Source organism: Zonotrichia albicollis, chromosome 11, assembly GCF_047830755.1.
Source record: "Zonotrichia albicollis isolate bZonAlb1 chromosome 11, bZonAlb1.hap1, whole genome shotgun sequence".
Classification (NCBI taxonomy): Eukaryota; Metazoa; Chordata; class Aves; order Passeriformes; family Passerellidae; genus Zonotrichia; species Zonotrichia albicollis.
In genome coordinates, this window is record NC_133829.1 from 9239939 (window position 1) to 9260627 (window position 20689).

The 20689-nt window shown below is 39.0% G+C and overlaps 1 protein-coding gene across 5 annotated transcripts in view; it reads right to left on the reverse strand.

The window, feature by feature from the left end:
- EFL1 (elongation factor like GTPase 1) overlaps positions 1 to 20689 on the reverse strand; it is a 244496-nt gene that overhangs the window by 146148 nt on the left and 77659 nt on the right. For all 5 annotated transcript variants that reach the window (XR_012582139.1, XM_026791297.2, XM_074549267.1 and 2 more), the window contains exons 6-7: positions 14823 to 15059; positions 1707 to 1833 (exon numbers count right to left, since the gene is read on the reverse strand). Coding sequence is in view for 4 of the 5 variants with exons in the window: in XM_026791297.2 (XP_026647098.2) it covers positions 1707 to 1833; positions 14823 to 15059 (364 nt within the window). In the remaining variant the exon portion in view is untranslated. The remainder of the gene's footprint in view (positions 1 to 1706; positions 1834 to 14822; positions 15060 to 20689) is intronic.

Sequence of the window (20689 nt, forward strand, 5' to 3'; positions counted from 1 at the left end):
AGATAAAAAATAATAAGCCCCTAAAAAAAATAAGGGCTAAGATAACCAAGCACTTTATTTTCCCTTATGCCTCTTTTTCATACTGAAATCTTTGGCTCTTGCTTTCCTTCCAGTTTTTTAATTTGCTTCATTGAACAGTAAAATTTACATCCTGCTCACAGCCTTAAGCTCCCTCCTAAATACATTTCTGTCATGTGTCGATATTTTCTCAAGACTATTCTGAAAGCTTCCAAATGACTCTTTGGAAGATAATGTGCCTCCCTCCACTGACATTTTACCACAAAGAAAGGATGGCTTTATTTCCACATTTCATTCACACACAGGATGATTATATGGAACTCATTGCATAGTGCTGAACAACTTGACCCAAAATATATTTTGGCACCATCACAATAACCAAGAAAAACATCAAGTTCTGAATTTAGTATCATGTGGACTGTTTTGCTTATGCCAGTGGTAATTCATTCATATCATCCAGCCTACTGCAGTGCAAGATAAACCCAAAACTTGGCAAAACTGACATCTTTCCTCAGAATAGTCTTTCTTGGTCTTTAATTTTAAAGGGCTCTTAAGGAGACACTGAGTTATAACAGAGGAAACGATGAACTATAGGCATTCTTCAGAACCTTCAAGGCAATGGGAGAGCTTCCACCAAGTGATGTCAGCTCCAGTCAGCTCTTACCTGAGCCAGAGCACCACAAGTGAAATTAATATTTTCTGTCATAAAATGACAGTTTCAAAGCCAGATCCCTTTTACCCCTTTGTTTTTACTGTACTTCCACCCTAAGCAGCAATTAAATGTGAAACTTTTTATTTCACTTATCCTGAGCTATCCAATCACAGTCACCAATCCAAAAAGTGTATTTGGGCTGCCTTAGAACCAGCTATGGTGTCCCCAGGGATCATCCTTCCCCAGGAGAATCTCTGGTGCTGTAAAGCTGGAATAAAAAACACAAACATCTTCAATTCCAGCTGACCTTCCCATCAGAAAGGGAAAACTTTGCCCGCATATCAAAATATTCAGACACTTCAGATTCCAGCAAAAGGTCTAATTCCAATACCCTTCTTCTTCTATATTTTGTATTTTATATTTTCAATGTTACTGAGACCCACAGAGTTACTGCCAGTAAGGTGCTCATTATTTTGAGAAAGAATGGTGGAATTTGAGCCAAACACACAAAAAAGAGATGGAAGTATTAGTCCCTTTCACTTTGTGCTTTTTGTACCATACAAGTAGTAACTTGTCCCTGAAGTTCAACTGTCATAGGACATCACAAAAAAACCCACCAAAAAAAAAAATTAAAAATCAAGGATAATTTGAAAACCAGGGACTTACAAGCACAGGCCACTATTTCCATAAAACCATCTATAAGATGTTTCCATGGATTGCTGCAGCATCACATATACTGCAACATGAGGATACCCTCTAAAATAAGATGTGCATCTTGATGGTTATTCCTGATAGAATGAATTGAGTAGCTCTATTAAAAAAAAATGCATATCTCAAATTCTTTCCTAGCTGTATCCTAATGTGTGGTATCCCTCACGGAATTTCAGCAGACTAATCTAGCACAGACTTCAGAATAAGTAGCTTTGCAAAACTGCAAACAAGTATCTGGCTAAGAGGTCACTGCAATATACATGCTGATATACAAGAAGAAAACACAGTGAAGGATAAATCACCACAGGATCAATTTGCAACCTACTTTTTTCTGGTGAGACGTGTGCCTTAGCCTGTCCCCTCACCAGCCTGCACGTGGAGCCATCTCCTGCACAGATCCCACAGTTGTCTTCCTTGGCGTTGCTCCCGAGTTGCCGATCGCAGCCCACTGCCTGCCAACAACAGCACAGTCACAAGGAGGGCAGAGCTGCAGCAGACATGCTCAGGTTTCTGGAATTTTATTTATTATGTTATCCTTTTGATTTTATGAGTTGGCCTCATTCTATCAAAGCATATCTTGCCATTTAGGATTTTAAAAGCATGCTGTCATTTCCATGATTTTAATGATGAACCACAACAACTGATACATGAAGCTATTCAAGCATAGGAAATACATGAATCTGTTTCCCACTACTTATGTGAATGAATACCATTGAGCATTATTCTTTCCAAGACAAGGCATAGCTAAGTTATTTACAATTTGGTTTTCATCACCTGTTTAATTATGTCTGAGAAAGGATAAATGCAATTAAATAATCCAAGTTAAAAATTTAAAGGGCACTCAGACCTCATCTTCATAGACAGAGAGTTGAGGGCAGTACTAACATTCTAGTGTCTGGGCCATCCAGAATTTAACTGGCACTTGTGTAGATCTATTTGCCATTTACATCAATATCAATTACATACACATTTGTTAACCAGCTTTTAAAAAACTTGGACGATTCACTTCTCACCTTTGGATTTTTTCTGGATTATGAATATAAGACCCATTCTATAAAACTTTCCAAAGATTATTATAAAAACACCCAAACTTAAACACTGCCAAAAATTCAAAAAGCAATTAAAAAAAAAACCCTGTCAACTGAAAACCCTCCAAATTATAATGAAAACATTTTTCCAGGTTTTTCTTTTTCTGCATATCAGTCAACTCCACAAGAAAGATGAGAATGGAAAGAGAAGGCATAGACAAAAATTGACTAAAAGCAGCTTCCTGATGAATGGAAGATAAATATTTGGCCTCACCTATCTTACTCTTAACCATTGCATAGAAGAGTCTTTCAGGGAGTACCAAGTGTTGAACAATGTGGTAAAAAGCTGATCTCCAGCTTCAAGTTTTCTCAAGTCAGCCTACCTGGCTCTTACATTCACATACCCCTGAGAAGGGCAGCTAATTTGTCATGGGTGTGTCTATATTTAACAAAAATCCAAACTGACAAACGGTTCGAAAACCCTCTGGAAACTCAGAGTTAAAAGCAGTGCTAGAACTCTGAAAGTGGCCAGCACACGCCTCTTCCTATATAAAAATGCTTGGAAGGGGCAGTGTCAGCTGCCAAGATCCTGGATCTGTGCTGTGCCAGAGCTGACACACGATCCCCTTGGAGAGGTGAGGATCCAGTCCACACGTAAGAGGCAGGGCTGAGTCAACACACACACACAGACACACAAATCACACACATCCACTGCCAAACACGGAGAAACGCAATCTCAAAGTCTCACATGTCTGTGGAAAAGAAAACAAAGCAGCCCCACCTCCCCCTTCAGCCCCTCTCCCTTATTTCCCCAATTCCTTTCAACCTGAATTCCCATTAGAGGAGGGCATTAATGGGGACAGTTTACAGTCCTTTCCTTGAGAGACCTGCAAGGAAGGCATCTTCTCCCCAAGGGCTTCAGATTTTCCAGAGAAACCTACATTAGCAGCAGGAAATTATTTTATTCCTGCAATTGAAGGAGTCCTTAATTCTAGCCCAGCAAGGAATTAATTTTAAAAATAAATAAGGCACTTAACACTAACAGTAAATCATTTGGGTTTTAACAAAAACTTAGTTGTAAAAATAAAGCAAATATACACGTGTGAACTCAGACGATCTCAGAACAGGTGCTTATTTACCACACATGAGGCATGTGGGAACACTGTGCTGTAATTTAGGCATGGATTACAGATTAAAGGATTTGCACCTGAAGTTGTCTTTAGAATTAGCTCTGGGCTCATTATTGACACCCAGAAAAACATAAAAAGGTTGTAAGCAAATGACTATAAACAAGTCTATCTTCACATTTTATAAACAATTAACATTGAGAAATGAATGAAAACATCATTTAAGGAACTGACTGGGCCACTCCATGAATCAGAAAGCAGATGAAACTTTATGGGATATAATAGTAATGTGCTCCACAGACACATTTGCCTCAGCATTGACAACTCTTTCAGTTCCCAGCTCCACAACAGAATTTCTTTTCTGACCCTTGAAAATTCCTATGCTTTTCCATTCCAATCCATGGAAGAGATCTAACTGCAGAACCTCAGCTGACAGAGCTGTTGCAAGAATTAATCTCCTAAAGTTTGTGATGCATGCAGATGGTGCAGTGATGGAGACCATACCAGAGGCTGAGAGAGTCTATATTTCTCTTTGGAAGACTTTTAAAGTTATCACTGTTTGGAAGACTTTTGAAGTTACTACTGTTCTCCACTGATCCTCCTGCCCTTATAAAGATACTAGTAGAACATGGAGGTAAGTTGCAAGTTAATCTTTCCACAGATATCTCTAATACATCTCTGTTTCATACTGAAATCTCCTTTTCTATATATTAAAAACCATTTATTCACTCATCAATTAATTTCAAAGGAAAAAATAAGCTGCATATTGCAACACCCTGTGTGGAAAAGTGCTATTTTTCTTAGTTTAAGCTCTTGTATATTTGCAGGCTACAGATGCTGCAGGTCTTTAGTGGGAGGAGGGCACTGAGCAAGCAGAGCAGGACCAGCCCATTAGAGCCCAACATGACAATAACAAACATCCAGCCTGGGCTCTTCCACAGAGCCCCTGTGAAAACAAACTCCCACTGGGTGTAACAAAAATCACACAACTGTGCAAACACAAGGCATTATTGTGTCCTACACAGAATGTACAAAAAGATAATCAGCACAGCAGCATGCTTTGGAGGGCTGTTTCATATAGTATTATTGCTTATTTTTTAATAATACAGAAATGCCACAGAAATAAAACAGGAATGCTAGTTGCAAGGGACCTGGATGTGGGAAAAGGTTTACAGCTCCCCTGACAGCAAAGGTGGTGTGTTCAGCTAGAGGCATTCACCCTCTGCAGATTTCCTTCCCAGATCATGTTTGCATCAGCTGTTACAAATATGAATAGCAAGCAATGATATCTGGGAACACAATTTAGAAAACAACTCAAATTATAATCACAATTTCGACTTGGAGTGAGCATAGAATCCCATATTTTGTTTAACATGAGGGACCCAAAAATGTCACAGGTTTTTTAAGAGACAAGCCACAAATTTAGAGCTAATTCAAGAAGGAATCTTAATGAATGAACACTGGGTTGGGACATATTTCAAACCTCAGAGTCTAGACCCCGCCTTTTTTATCTGTTTGCAACCCTTGATCAGGTATGTCTCAGGTGAGCTGAACAGCCACAGATCTCACCAGAAGAGGAAGCTGTAAGGTACAGGCTTGGAAACAGGTTCTCAAAAGCATATGGCATTGTGACACAAAATATTATGAATGTAAGGTATTCTTATTTCAGCCAATAACTACTGAAGAGGAAAAAAAAGTGTTCGATGAAACATTTTGATGACAGTAAATTTGGTTATTTGCAAATAAAGCTGCAACAAGGACAAGAAAATGATAAATGGCAGTAGCCTTCCTCCATCTCAGCCAGCCAGAGAGGCTGATGATTTTCACAATTACGGCATTTTGTGGGGTTGATTTACCCCACATTGCTTGCTGTTTACAGAGCAAAGGGATCAGCTGTAAATATTACAGGCAGACTGGGAAAACATCTGCAGGCTTTTAGGACATAGTCAGAAATAATATTAGGTGATTTTAACATAGGCTGAATAAATGAAACAAGTGATAACACAAACTGTGTAACGGAAGGGTTGGGATCCAGTGAATTTAAGAAATTTGTAATCATAAATATCATCATCGCAAAAAATGATACAGGTACTGTAATGACCAGGTTGTAATTGAGCTCCTCAGACAGCAGAGAGAGTATTCACCAATATGTAACAAAACAAACAGCAAGTAGAAATTCAGTATAAGAAGAGTATTGGGGAAACAAGCAGTTTGTGAATTTATAAAATTGTCCATGGTGGGGTACAAATGAATTTGGATATGGCAGGTTTATTTTCAGAAACAGGCCTCCAATCCATTAATATTTTCGGACAGAACATGAATAAGTTACTTGTCTGTTCTCACAAAGGGGAAAAAAAAAAAGAAAGATTAAAAAGAACTATATAGTTTACAGAATTATGTATACTTTTCTCACAAGCAGCTCAGATAGAAAGCATCTGCTTAAGCAGTGAACAAAACCCCTCATCTGTTCCAACAAACCTTAGCATGGCAGTGCTGTTGTGAAAGACAATCCTGAAGGGTGTTAAATACTTTGGAGCATGCTTAGAATAGCTCATGCAGGTTCAGAAAGGCAAAGGAAGAGCAAAAGGTCAGGGTATAAAATACAGCAATATGGATGAAAGAGAAGAATGAAATCACTGCTGATATGTTAAACGTGACTACGGAACATTAAAAATATTTTTGCAAATGTGAATCCAAAAATCACTCAGAAGCTCATGTAAAGCTGTTTCTTTAGGTCATATTCAATTAGAAGTGTTTCAGCTGAGGAATTGGACTTAAACAAAGAAATTAATGTAGCATGTTAATTTTGATTTGTGAAGGTCCAAGAATAATCTGTTAAATTCAAAAGGCTTCCTTTGTTAAGATGTTTATAATTAAGTATGATAAGAAAATTGACAGGACTGCAAGATGACAGAATTTTAACTGAAATTCCAATACAGTAAAAAAGCATCATAGTGAAAAACAAGGCAAATCCCATCGACACCCTCCCTCCCCCCTTTCAGAGACTTCTCTTAATAAGTAAAAATATAAACATGGACTAGAATTGGACTAGAAGTGCAGAATCTGATACAGAATTAAGTTTCAAAATTTCAACATTTGTTTGTTATACCATTGCTTCAGCCATCCTAAATTCAATTTCAATTATTCAAGTTTTCTGGAATGCCAATGACTCAAGATTATATACTTCAAATAAATAAGCTGAGGATAAACATACGCTTTACAAAATAAAAATATTTATTTCAGAGATGAGTAAAACCAGACACCTCTGTATAACAAGCATCATGTAAGTGTTAAGTGTCAATATTAGTATCAAAAGCATGAAATCATATCCAGCAGTATAGATAATTAAAAATAATATTTCTCTTTCAAAATGAGCTTTTCCCCTTCTAGGGCCCTCTGGAGCCAAAGATCCAGGTATAGCCAGAAAAAACAAATATTCTGAGTTCTCCTTATAGAAGAAGCCACAAAAGAATAAATCACTGCAATTTTTATTTGTGATAGATACATAAATCCTATGAAACATTAAAACTGAAGCTGCACTAGTGCCATTATTTTTCTATCTACCATGTCTTAGACTAAGCTCTTTAGCAGACATGGCATTTAAATATTCAGCAATGTATTTGTTAAATACTATATAATTTCCTAGTTTGACTAAGAAATTTATTATTGATACAGACTCTCATTTGTCAGTGATTCCATTAAAAATATTAGGCAAGCTTCTATTTTGTAGTGCTCTGTTTGCTTGAGGGACTGGCAGTCTGGTTTCAGGGAGTAATGCCCTTTATTAATGTGATTTGATTTAACAGTATGAAAACAGAAAATCAATTCAATTTTATCTCAATATGACATAATTACCATCCCTCTACAGCTGCTGAGCAAACCCCCCAGGTGTCAGGAAAACCCAGTTGCAGGCTACTCGGGGTACATTTCTATTCATGTGCTGCCAGGGGCCTGGCTCTTCCAAAGGATGCACAGAATGTGTACTCCAGGAACAACCTGCAAGTGGAATTTCAGCTCCAACATACAGATGGCATTTACTGAAAATCAGCTGAAGCAGAAAACCCAGCAAATCATTTATGGGGAAGTGCCCAATGTGCTTAAAATGCCAAAGAGGTGCTGTACTTCTGCTGAGCATGGAACTGCACTGCAGAATGCACAACTGGAGACAATAATTGTAATTGTCACAAGAATGTGATGGAGCTTCTGCACAGGAGATCCTTCCCTTCAAGGGCTAAACTGTCTGTAATTATCTCAGTACATGTTGTCCAGTGGTTCTTATTTTAAAACTGGCCAGCAGCAGATCTGAAGGGTGGCAAAGGCTTTGTGTCCCAGGTGCAAGTGCCTTCCACTGCCTTTAAAATTTGTTAGGATTTGCAAAATATAGTGTGAAAATAAACTATTACACCAAGTATATCCAACTTAGTGATGTGACTGCCCAGCCACCAGGATAGCAGTATTTGGACTTCTAGAAACCAAATTATTTATTTCAGGCTTACAAGAGATGAGAACTAAGATAAAAATAGAAGAACATTACATACTTCTAAAGGTTAACATCATTGCCCAAAATACAAGATAACCTCCAAATTACTTCTGACAAAAATGCCTTTTCAAGTTTTTGACTTGACTAAGAAATGACATGTTTTATTTCAGCATTTACTAGTAAAGGAAAAAAACAGTGAAAAACCCTTACATGCTCAAAAAGACAAATCTCTTTTGCAGTTTATTAGAATCACTTAGTAGGGAAAATTAAAATCCTTTGGGTCTTGCTCAGAGAACATAGAGATTTCTATTTCCAGAAACATAGACACTCACAAAATCCTAAACTCAGAGAAATTAAGGTTGTGTTTCATGGCACAGTTGCATGTGCTATGACAGTACACAGATCTCATTGCATCAATGTCAGATATTTGCTGCATCTTCCCCTGCTCTACTTGTCTCTGCACAGAATCCAGCACAGGCAGATGTCAGGACTGACTGCATGCACACAACAAATAACTAATTTTAAATATGGCTATGGGAATTCATTGTAATAAAAATGAATTTAAAAACTGTCATGTGAAAACCCTGCTCTCCCTTGGTCAATATTTTCCACATCTCTTTGCCCTGCTGTAAAACCTTGCTGTCATTCAAAGCCCGTTTATTCATGGACTTTGCAATCTCTGCTCTCATCCTTCATTTCATGATAGCTTCAGCCTGCACTTTATTCCTACACAGATAAAATATGTCCCCAGAGAGAACATAAAGAAAAAAGCTCCCACTGTCTCTTTCCCATGCTCATCATCCACAAGTAATTGATTCTGACAAGCAGAGGGAGAGATACCAGAACATCCCTCCAATTAAGCAACTTATTTTTTTTTTATTTACTTTAGAAGTAGTGTGGAATCTTAGCTTTCAAGCAGTGCTTTCAAGCCCTAGTTTATCCTCACTGAGGATTTATCTTGGTCTAAAGTCTGATGGCTTTATCTGAGTCATGATTTTCTTCTCCCATGGTCATGTCTCACAACTCTTCAGTTATGTCTGAGCTAACAAAGGCCTGATTGTGGCACTGGTTCCCGCATCTCTGGAATCAAACCAGCCCAGGACAGTAGCAGCCCAGACAGGCTGACACAGGCTTCAGCATGTGCTAATTAACAGAATAAAGCCCCTCCAGGCTCAGGACAACAGGGAACTCCCCAGCCCATGAAGCTGCAGTCCCAGCTGCCAAGGTGAATGGGAGGAGGAAAACTTCCTCTGATTGAGGATTTTCAGTTCCTCACAGGTAAGAAATCAGGCAGCAAAGTGTCTCAAAATGCAAACCTCAGAATGGAGGTGCAAAATAAGTCAGAATGATGGGCGCGAGGAGCCGCTCTACGATGCTCAAATTCCCGAGCCATCCATACAGAGGAAAAGAATGTAAAGCAATAAAAAAGCCCCCAGAAAATAAAAAAATACAGTGCATAAAATTCACTGCATACTAAAGGGCTCCTAAAAGGACTTTCCACATATTTCTGCTGACATTTTATATCTGAAGGCAAGAGGCTAAAGAGTGTTCCACAACTCTGTAAATCCACTTCCATCAAATAAAACAAAGTGCTTCCAAAACCTTTAACTCTTACTACAGGATCTGTCACATGCTAGAGGAGCTGAGAGATTATAGGACCACCCAGCAGGAGCAAGTACCCTTTCCCACATGGTCTCCATATAAAAAAACACACATACACACAGCCAGAGGATAGGACACAAACTCCCAGTGAGCTTCTTGTTTGTGAGAACGCTTTCAAACAAGAAATCAGTATATGAAATCAAATTACTTTGCTCCTTTTCTGGCTGGGTTCAGCCAAATCTGCCTTGCTTGGTGAAGCTGGCCCTGGGGGATTTGAAGGTTACTAAGGCTCTACTTCAAGATGACACCCAAATCATGAGTTTTTCTGCTATCACTGCTCCCATGATTTAGGTCCTTGCTAGGCTGGGAAGTAAAGTCACATCTGCACTCAGCTCACTAAAACAAAACAAAACAAAACTTGGCAGTGAATCACTTATGACCAAAGAGGTACAGATAAGACACTGGAGATCAGAAAAACCCACTACTCATCTGACAAGAAAGGATAAACTTCCACAGTAAGAAATCCCTATGGAGAGCATTCTCCATAAGAAACAGTAGGAAAGAGAATAAGGTAAGACCTGAAAAGAAACACCAGTTTCTAGCAGAAGTAGGAAACTGCAAAAGAAAACCAAGTGATCCCAAAAAATTCTTCAGTGTCTGAGAGGATCCCATTATTACCTGCAGCGTCTGTGAACATTCTGTTATTAGTTATTTATAAAAGTCAAACACTGAGTTGCCAACAATGCCATCACAAGGGAGTCACCACACCAAGGTGGGCAGGGACGTTCAAAGGGGGAGGAGCAGCCCTTGAAGGGTGGCTCCATGGTCTGGGCAGTGCCAAGAGCTTCCACAGATGAGAACCCAGCCCCCTGAGGCTTGGTAGGGTGACGCTGACAGGGCACCAGGACACGGCAGCCCCTGCTTAGCTCAGCCCCATCCTCCAGTGGGGCTTGTGGAGAGCCACCAGCATCTCCCTGAGCTGCAGCTGCAGCCCCCACTCCCACTTTTATGGCCCCTGTCACACGTGGGCAGTCACACGAAGTTTTTCACATGAGCACTGAGAGCCAGAACGTTTTGTTGGATCTCCCTGAGTTACTGCCAGTCTTTCTGGGCAGGGTCCAGCTCTGGTGCAGCAACACACAGACAGAGCACAGGGATCTACACAGGAGTTCCTTCATGCTCCAAATTCACTTTACTCAGTGCATTTGCTAATTAGTGGTACCCAGCAAAGAATGCCAGGTTTAGTATAACAGCTGGCCTGACACAGAGCTACCTCAAAATCCATTCTTCCTATGAATCACTCAAAGGCTAAAAATAAGAAAAAGGTAACACAGACCTTTTTTTTCCCTAATTTTTAAATATTAAAAAAGATCAAGAGTAAGTATTAATTTGGGGAGAAAAAGGGCTTTTTTAACAGCTATTCAGGAATTAACTACTCAGACTAACATGTGTTAGAAACATGTCTGCAGCAACACAGGACAGAAAGGAAACCTTCCTTTCTGAGTCTCTGCGCACCAAACCTCCTGTGCATCTTGGGCAGTCCTGAAACCTATTTACAAAAAAAAAAAAAAATGTATCTGCAGGAACCAAAAGAGAAAGTACACAAAACAAACAGTTTGAGAAAGCAACTCTCAGGATAAAAGGAGTCAAGGTTCAGAAGAAATTAATAAGATGCGGTAATTTTAAGTTTAACACAAACAACGCTTATTAAAAAAAAAATGAAGTGCAAGAGCCTTCCAAGAGCTTACAGAAACTGTTTTCAATGAAAACTCTGACAGATATTTACATGCAGCATAGAAGTGCTTTGGTGGTGAGTGATACCTACTCGCCATAGGATGACATGAGACAGAGGAGAGCTGGCATGGCAGACGTGGATGGTGCTCCCCTTGACATGTGGGATGTGTTCTGATGTCAGCTAAATTTATGCCATATGCTACAAGGCACAGTGTAGTGTCTGCCTTTTTTGGAACACAAACAACTTGCTGACACTAAATGGAAAGTTCACTGCAGGATTTACATCATCCTTGACCTAATTGTGACAGCCTAGGACAGAACTACTCAGGCTGCTCCTCAGGACTCCAGATTTTTTGGGTGATGCGTGTATTTGTTGTCCAAACATATTACTCCATATTAGGAAAATTATCACTGTAACCATTTCAGGTGCTGGCACAAGTAACACCCCATTCTGCATTCTGGTAGAAAAAAAGCAGGTCTGCACAAATTAAAAACAAAACCCAAGAAGAGGCAGGGCCCCAAAGCAGGAGGAGTAACTGGGTAAATGTTGCCCACATATGTGTCTGACATGCAGATGTTTTTAAATGTCTCCACCCACAGCCAGATGGGCACAGCAGGAACACATTATATGAAAAAATGTTTTGGGAGTTATGCAGAGAGTAGAAAAAAACATCAGAAGTGTGAAAATCCTGGCAGTGAAGTTTTGACCTGTCCCCATTTAACACAACAGGCCCAGATATTTGGGTTGATAACAGAAGCAGGACAGTAATAAACTAAGACATGATCAAATGGTTTGACTGAGTTAAGCCTCAAGCCACCCCAAAATATCTTAGTAATTTTCCCAATAAACCTTTCCCTGCTCCACCACCTTTATATTTCACCTCCTGTAAAGCCTCACACCTCCTATTCAGAGTGCAGCTTTGTCACCTCACAGTTTTCTTTGATAGAGCTTATTTAGCCTGATTTGCTTGATGAGGGAAGTGCAAAGGATCAGAACTGAAGCTGGAGAACAAGAATTGACCATCTTTGTAAATTCAAATGCTGCCAAGGTGAGAGCTTGAGCAAGAGGCAGAATTAGTGATGCACCCACCTTAGCAGGAGCCAGAACACAGACAAAAGTGAAAAAGGAGGGGAAGTTGAGTCAACTTCGAGACAATAAATGATCAAAACCAGCACCAGTCTCCTTAACAGAAAGTCTTTGGTGCTCCCAGGCACAGAAGTGAAGATCCCCACACCGGCAGTGTGATGTGCTCATTTAGATGAGTTAGCTGTAAAAACACTTGCCAAGCAATTTGCTGGTTGTGCCAATTACATGTCAGAACCCACCAGACAGATCTTACAGCAACAACTGGGGAGAATCACGACTGTGCTGTCTCTCTTAAGAGCAGTTAACTAAATAACCATGTTTTTCTGGGAAAGATTAGGCGTCAATTTGTTTTCTTTTCCTGCTCAAACAGGAGTAGCACAAAGCTCTGTGTTGTTTTCTGAGGAAGACCTCACCTCCCACAGCCCCTTTCCCAAGTAAGAAACATTTCACTCTTCCGCCAAAACAGGAAAAGGTTATTTAAATGAATCTTCATTTAATTTAACTGAATCTACTTCATTTCTTTCTCAATAAAATTATCCAACACTAAATTATCAAATATATACTTTAAAAAGCAAAAAATTCCAATTTGTGCAAAAATACCTCAGGAATAGCCAATGACTTTCAGAAAATAAAGTTAAAAAAATTAATTGTTTATGAGTATCAGCAATGAATTTTAAAAATGAGTAAGTTACAGCACAGGACACATTCTAAATATGTTTGTTCCAAGCTTTTTTCCTAAAGATGTCACCTCACACTGAAAAATATTTTTGTGAAATTGGAAGAAATAATGAAGAAAATAAACATGGGAGACAGAGAAAAGAAATTTATTTTTCTCAACAGTGTAAGAGTTCCAGTTCCTGCTTCTGCAATGATTAATTTCTTCTCCAGCACTTCATTTATTCTAAAAATTGATTATTTACATTTCCAAGCATTTTACATCATACATACACACAAATACTACAAAATGCTAAGAAGGAACATTGAAAGCAGCCCTTTTAAATATACCTCCCAACTATTCTTCACAAAATTGGATTCACTCTGGGCAAAGAGAATTTTATGCCACGTATGAGGGATGGAAGGTGTTGGAAGTCGCTGTGGGAGACACTGGTACCCCACAAGCCATTGAAAAGCCAAAGCTGCCTTAGATCCAGCCTGACACTCAGGCTGCAATGGGCACAGGCAGCAAAGGCTGCTGTAAATTCACCTCCCAGAAAAGGCTGGGCAACCCCCCTGGGTAAAAGCCTTTTTATTGGGGTAGGAAGCATCACTAGGAACATGGCACAAGAAATACATTATTTGGCCTCCAGTAAATACACTATTACACCTCCAGAGTTTCTGGAGGAATATCCTATTTCCAATAGAGGGTAACAAACACTGCTGGACCCAGAGTGAAGCAGCATTGACAAATGGAGTCTCCCTGTGAGGAATCCTTGTGTTCCAGAGGCAGCAGATGCACCCTGTGTTGACACGACTGGCATTGGAACTGCAGCGTACACAGAAGTCACATAAAACCCACAGCAAGGCCCAGATCATATATTAGTGCTGCTATAATCCATGCACCAGTCTTCTGCCAAATGTGTCAAATTTTCCTCTATAATAGAGCTATTTTTCTCACTGGGCCATATCCTGCATTTTTGAGTCACACACATTTTAGACATTTAACAGAGCAACAACCACTTGCAGAGAAAGAAAACTAATTGCAATAACATGTCCATTCCCTATAAGCTGTTCTGTTCATAAAACAGGTTTGCAATATTGCTTTGTAAGTGAGACATGGGCAAGGCTAACAAGCCTCAAATATTGTAACTCTCTGCTTTTACACTAACTGTATAAAGTCAATAGCATAACTAATAAATAATAAATACATCTAGAAGTTTATATTGCCATTTAAAGACTCAAACAAGCAGTTCATGCAACTACAACATACAGTCCCTCATCCATACAACAAGACAGACCTACATTCTCACACCTGCCATTATGGGCTGCATCCCATAAAATGTCCCATTTTCTCCTTAACAGAGATTATATGAGACCCAGAAAATGAATAAAATTAAATGGAAGGCTCTGTAATTTTATCATGTCCTCACAGATACACTAAATTTTGCAAAGGTATAGCTACAATAACTAGGTTCATTAATTTTTACATGCATAAATAGAAGAGTGAATTAATTTTATGGACCTTTTATCTATATAGATAAATATCCATGGCTAAGGCAGTCAGGAAGTTCTGCATCTTCCTGAAAAGGTAAGTTATCTACAATCCATTCAGCAGCACTTGCAGATACATCTATACTGATAAACAGAATGAAAAACAATCCCAAAGCACCAACTGAAGGGCAAAGTGTCAACAAAGGTCCCATTTACATTGACACCATGAACATACCTGGCAAATTCCACTGATGCACATGTCCAAGGACTCAGTGTTGCAACGGGTGCCATCCAGCACCTTTGGGGCAAGCTCCACAACCAGGTTCTTCCCCAGAGCCTGACACTTCAGGGCACAAGGTGCAGTAGGATCATTGTACACAGGGATCCACTCGTACAGGTGTCCCTGGTATTTGACGTCGTTGTAGGCAGAACACTGCTGTGCTCTAAAGTCACCAACATCTGAAGGGCAGTCCTGAAAACAAACCAAAAAAATTATTTTTTTTAAACTACGGACTAGTTTGTATTTGCAGTAAAGTTATTTGATGAATAACACAGAAACTCTTCAGGCAGGCTTGGTTCAAGGACTAATCTGTTTTGACAAATACACCACACTACAAAGTTTCACTGTGCGTATTAAAATAATTTATGTTGCTTAATCCATTGCTTGGAGTACAAGTACAGAATATCATGCATATTCCAGCAATAACAACATAACTGATATGAGAGGATAATTAAAGATGCTAATTTTTACAACACCAATTAGTACAGTTAAAGTCTGGTTCTATAGTAAGAATTGACTTCAAAAGGAATCTATATATTTTAAGTAATTACAAGGTGATGTCTGATATTTCTCTTTTCAGTAGCTTTTCCCACTAAAAGCATTTCTGAGGCTTCTATGCTTATTCATCAGTTCATATGTCAGAGTAATGAAAGAGGTATCATGGCTATATATAAATAAAAAAATAAAACTTGTCTAATTAATTGTTGGGTACTGCTTGAAAAAAGCACAAGATATAGGAGGAAACACCAGAACTTTCAGTGCTTACTCCTTTATCAAATTACAAAGCACCTTTACCTCATGGAAGTAGTAAGGCTTATTTTGTTAGAATAAAATAAACTTCAGATTGGTAACAATAGATCCTGTATTTCCAGCTCTAATGAGACAGTTCCCTACCTTCTCCCACACAGTGCCTCAGCATACACAGCAGAAAGACCAAACACAAGAAATGCTTGAAATAAAATGTTCTAAAATATTTTTTTTACATAAAGCATTGCACCCAAACAATGATGTTAGCATTAAACTATAGTGACAGGAATGGAGATGAATACTGATTGATTTGAAAATAACTTTGGTAAAGTACTGGCAAAGGAGTTACCGTGTCAAACAATTCCTCACTGCAGACTTCATCTGAAAGTATGTCCAGTGTCAAAGAGTCCATATGCCAGACTGAAAGGATATTCTTCCAAGAATTCCAACTGCACATATAAGCCAGATGTGGGGCTGATTTTAGTGAAGTTTTGTTTTCATTGGATGGAAGACTGAAAGATTGTGATGTGTCAGGCGAACTCATGGAACTTATTAGTAAGAATTAGTTAACAATACTGATCCCAAGCACAGCTTCAACCTTATCAGTGAGCTGAACCTTCCCTGAATGAAGCTGACAAAATAGCAAGTGCATGATACAGGACTGGAGAGTAAAATATACAGGAGGGAGTTTTGAATTTCTGCCCAATGCCCACAGCAATATTGCCCTCAGTCTGGGTTTTTTTCACCATGGCAAACAGTAACCAAGAACTGTCTCTGAATTGGTTGTAATCTACATAAAATACCTTCTAAAAATCAGTATTCAATTTACTGACCAACACATGGAGTTTTTGCAGCTTAGCCCTAAGCAAGTTACTGAACTTTCCCAGCAAAACTTTTCAGCTCTGTCTAATGCTACACCTTACAGTGACAGTAATTTGGAATGATACTAAAACATTTTGAATTATTTTTAATCTGGGATAATGCTAGCTTGAGCCATTTATTTAGAAACTATACAATGATGGAATAAGACACAGGGAATATTTTACCTCTACAAAATCCCTCCAGTGAGAGCTTCTATGAACATCAAGTAAATACTGTGAGAGGCCACACGTATTTGCTGCAGTGTCACTCCCCAGAAATTCCCCAAGTTTGCACTGGTGTAAATGAGAGCAGAATTTTGGCTCTGACTTATCTGTCACCTCTCATTTTCCACAATAGCAAGTCTAAAAAGCAGAGAGGACTTCAGAGTTCATATGGATCCCATATGGTTCCCTCCCACCAATGCAAACAGAGGAGCGAGTAAGGATCAAAAAATAAAAATTGGACGTTAGATTCAGGTAAAGTTAGAAGCAGTGTTTGGGAGCAGAGTCACTCAGCCATGCTCAGCTACATTTTCATCACAAAGAATTGAAGAGTGATCTGTGCAGCAGCAGAGTGATGGCCTTCAGCTGAGCTCTGACAGGCTGCTCTTACAGCCCATTATCACCGGCTGTTGATGCCATGCCAAGACACAAACACCACAAAGTCAGCATGTCAAGCCCATGGTTACTGCATGTTTCTCATTGATTCCACACAATGCAGCTCCTTCCTTCCACTCCCTCCTGGCTGCTTCAGAGCAAGGGAATCCTCATCTCCCTATTCTCTTTTGGCATCTTCAAAGAGCCCAAAGTGATTCTGGCAGCTCCATTCCCATGCCAGCTCCACCTGCTTTATGTTTGAGCCCTGTGCAAAAGCAGGAGCATAAAAGGAGCATCACAGAAGGGTACCAAAGAGCTGAAATTATTATCATTTGCATTATATCAAAGTTTGGATGGCAACCAAGTCCAGATCCCAGTCTTCCAGGGAACAATAAATATTTTTGTAAAGAAAGGAGTTTAAAGAGAAACACAACTAAGCACTGAATGAATGCAATCAAGATAGCAAGAGGACTTGTAAACATCAGTTTAATTCCATTAGAGTGGTTTAGAAAAGTGAAAGGGGGTTTAAAAAATAGTAAGGAAAAGGCAGGGCAAAGATGTGAATGGTAGGCAAGGGTAAACCGTGTTCAGGAAGTGGGCAGGGTCATAATATCAGACAATGATATGGGGGACCCAGCCCTCATCCTGTTTGTGTGTCTCTGATTTGAATCTATTTCAGACATCACTTCATTCCACCATTCTCTCTTCCCTCTCAATATTTCACTATTTTTCTTACTTGTTAAATTTTTTTGCTACTAATTTCAGGATTTCTGCAAGAATTTCTTAATTTCAGCAATAGCTTTTCTATCACACTCAATCCCCTGAACCATGGCCAGGCCATTTGTAGGTTCATACACTGCATAAGGAGCTGAAGACATATCTGTGAGCTCTAAAACAAGAAAATGTTGGCAGAAACAAGCACACCCAGACCTTGTAGTGGAATGAAATGTATTTATGACATGACTTATGAACATAGTAGACAGATCTGAAAAAGATGCTTTAGACATGACTACCATGAAGATTAAAAACACACACACAATGTGTATATATATTCCCTTTTTCTTTTTTTTTTTTTTGGTGACACACAACTAAAAACTACTGCATCCAAGAGCTAGCTTCTTATGAAATGTATCTTTGAGCTTTGGCACTGAGCACCCTCAGCCTTTGAAAACAAAGCTGACCTGGGAAATCTCTATCTTTGTAGGCAATGTTCATGTACAAAATATGAAGGTTGCATCAGACCCTGTGACTCTTGCCAACAATTACTCTACTGAAAAAAGCACAAAAGAGAAGGCAAGAAAATTCCCAGTAAAAATGATGACACCAAAGAAAGTCTAGCCCTTTGTCTAGTTTTATTCTTTGAATCTCATTTTGTTGAAACCCAGCCAAAACTGATGAAGTCATTGTTTTGTTTTCTTTCTGAAATTAGCTTCAGGTTCCATGTTTTTCCTACAAAATTTTCAGGCCACTTCTAAGCTGAATCAAGATACCTGAGCTGGAAAACACCCCAACCAAGGGAGCCTTATGGTGCATCAGCATTTTAAATATAAACTAAATAAATGAACAGATTAGAGAGAAACTATGTAACTCAGGGTGAAACATTATAGTCTAAAGTAGACACAGTACAGCCAAGATTTTCTGAACAGGGTAAATTAGGTGGATGCTGGGACAGTTATAGATAAATGTGTTGAACAAGTGTAAGCATTATCTGCATATAATAAAAGTTTACAGTGGAATTAAACATGGGGCTACCTTTTACAAAATAGTGTTTTTTCTGACTGCAGAAGAATCACCCTCGCAAAAATATAAGAGACTTTTTGGCACACCAGAACGTGAAATTTATGGGGAAATGGCCCAAATAACTTGTTCTGTGAATAGGACCCTAAAGGATTAACTTAAACACTTCCACATAGTGCACATCATAGCATTAGAATGTAACACTATATACAAAAACTGAAACTTAAAAAAGGGGTGCAAGAAAGACTGAAAATCTCATTGAACAACATACAATGGATAGTTTATTTCTCTAAAGTCTCTACATGGAAGGCTGAAAGCACACATGCAGTTTTAGGAAATCATGCACCTGGCATCTCAGTTATGATAGAAAGATAAGCAGGCTATACATACAGCTTAATCTTAGCAATTATTTTGTTGTTAAGACCTTGAATTAATTTTTTGATTGAAATATCACTAATATTATTCTGGAACTATGCTTGAGTTCAATGAACTTACTACTATTCCATTACAAATCCACATGAAACCAATTTTCTGGTAAAATGATTCTTGTTCTTTTCATTAGAATGACACACATATTAAGTTGTGCTTCATTTGTACTCCCCAATATAGATGTTAGTGGTGTAATGTATCATGTAGCAAAATTACATTTGCAGACAGCTTTACACTGTGTATTTATACCAAGTGTCTCATGTGGTTAGCAGTAATACCTATTAATATGGAAAGAAGCTAGTATAAACTATTAATTTTCAAACTACAGTCTCACTCCTAAAGTGAGAAGCCTTGATTAGAAATAATGCTTTTGGGAAAATTATATCATTTGAAACTAAACTGGCCTAGTAGTCTCAGATTTACATTAGGTGTAAGGTCCTGTTTCAAGGTTAACTCAGATCTGACATGGGGATTGAATTCAGGCATGCCAGTTTCAGAGATCAACTGTATTAACAGTGGAAATCTCATTAAATATATTTTTCTCAGGAGTTCCTCATTATCTAACCCATAATCTAGGAAAAACCATTCCTGAGAAATTCTGACTGTATCTGAACTGAAATGGGAACCTGATCCCTTTCAGACATGCCCCAAAAGCAGAACTGTAAAGGCAGTTTCCTGTCTGGAAATTAACATTTGAATCATCATAAATTCAAACAGATTCACATACAAGGCGCCTGCCACTTATCGCTTTAAAATAAGTCCTAGAGTTAAAAAACAGGCTCCAGTGACTTCAGATAAATTCTCTGGGAGTTCAGAGAGGATATGAGAATCACCTTAATTTTCTCTATGATGAAGCATAAAGCGCCATCACTTCCATTAGCTCCCTACTACATAAATCTTAAAATGAATAGTGTCCACAGCTTTACTAAAATACAACAGATATCCTAAAAAATAGACCTGTGCATGAGAGCAGGAACATGCCCAGATGTACCTCGCCACCCTCCCTTCTCCTTGCCCTGGGCAGTTCCCCAGGCCTGGTGCTGAGCTACAAGGGGCACTGGGGTGAGCTCCCTGTGCTCCTGCAGGAGGCTGCAGTGCAGGGGATCCAGCACTCAGAGGGGTTTCTGTGCACACTGCACACAGACAGACATTTCGATAGGCAGTGCATAAGTATAATTTTGTTCATTGCTTACATCCTGACTGGCTGCAAGTTACCAAGTTATCACACAGATTTTAAACATCAGGGTATTTTTGCCAGGAGCATTTTTATGTATGAGCTCGTGCACCAAGCTGCTGGGCCTTTTCTTCTGAAAGGGCACGGGGCAGGGTTTGTCTCCAGAATCTGATTTCTGCATGCACTGGGACTGATTCATTTATCACTTCCACTTGCTTCTGCCAGCAGGAACTTCGGCTGCTGTGGTGGGAAATCCATCCAGCACTGAGCAGTGGAGT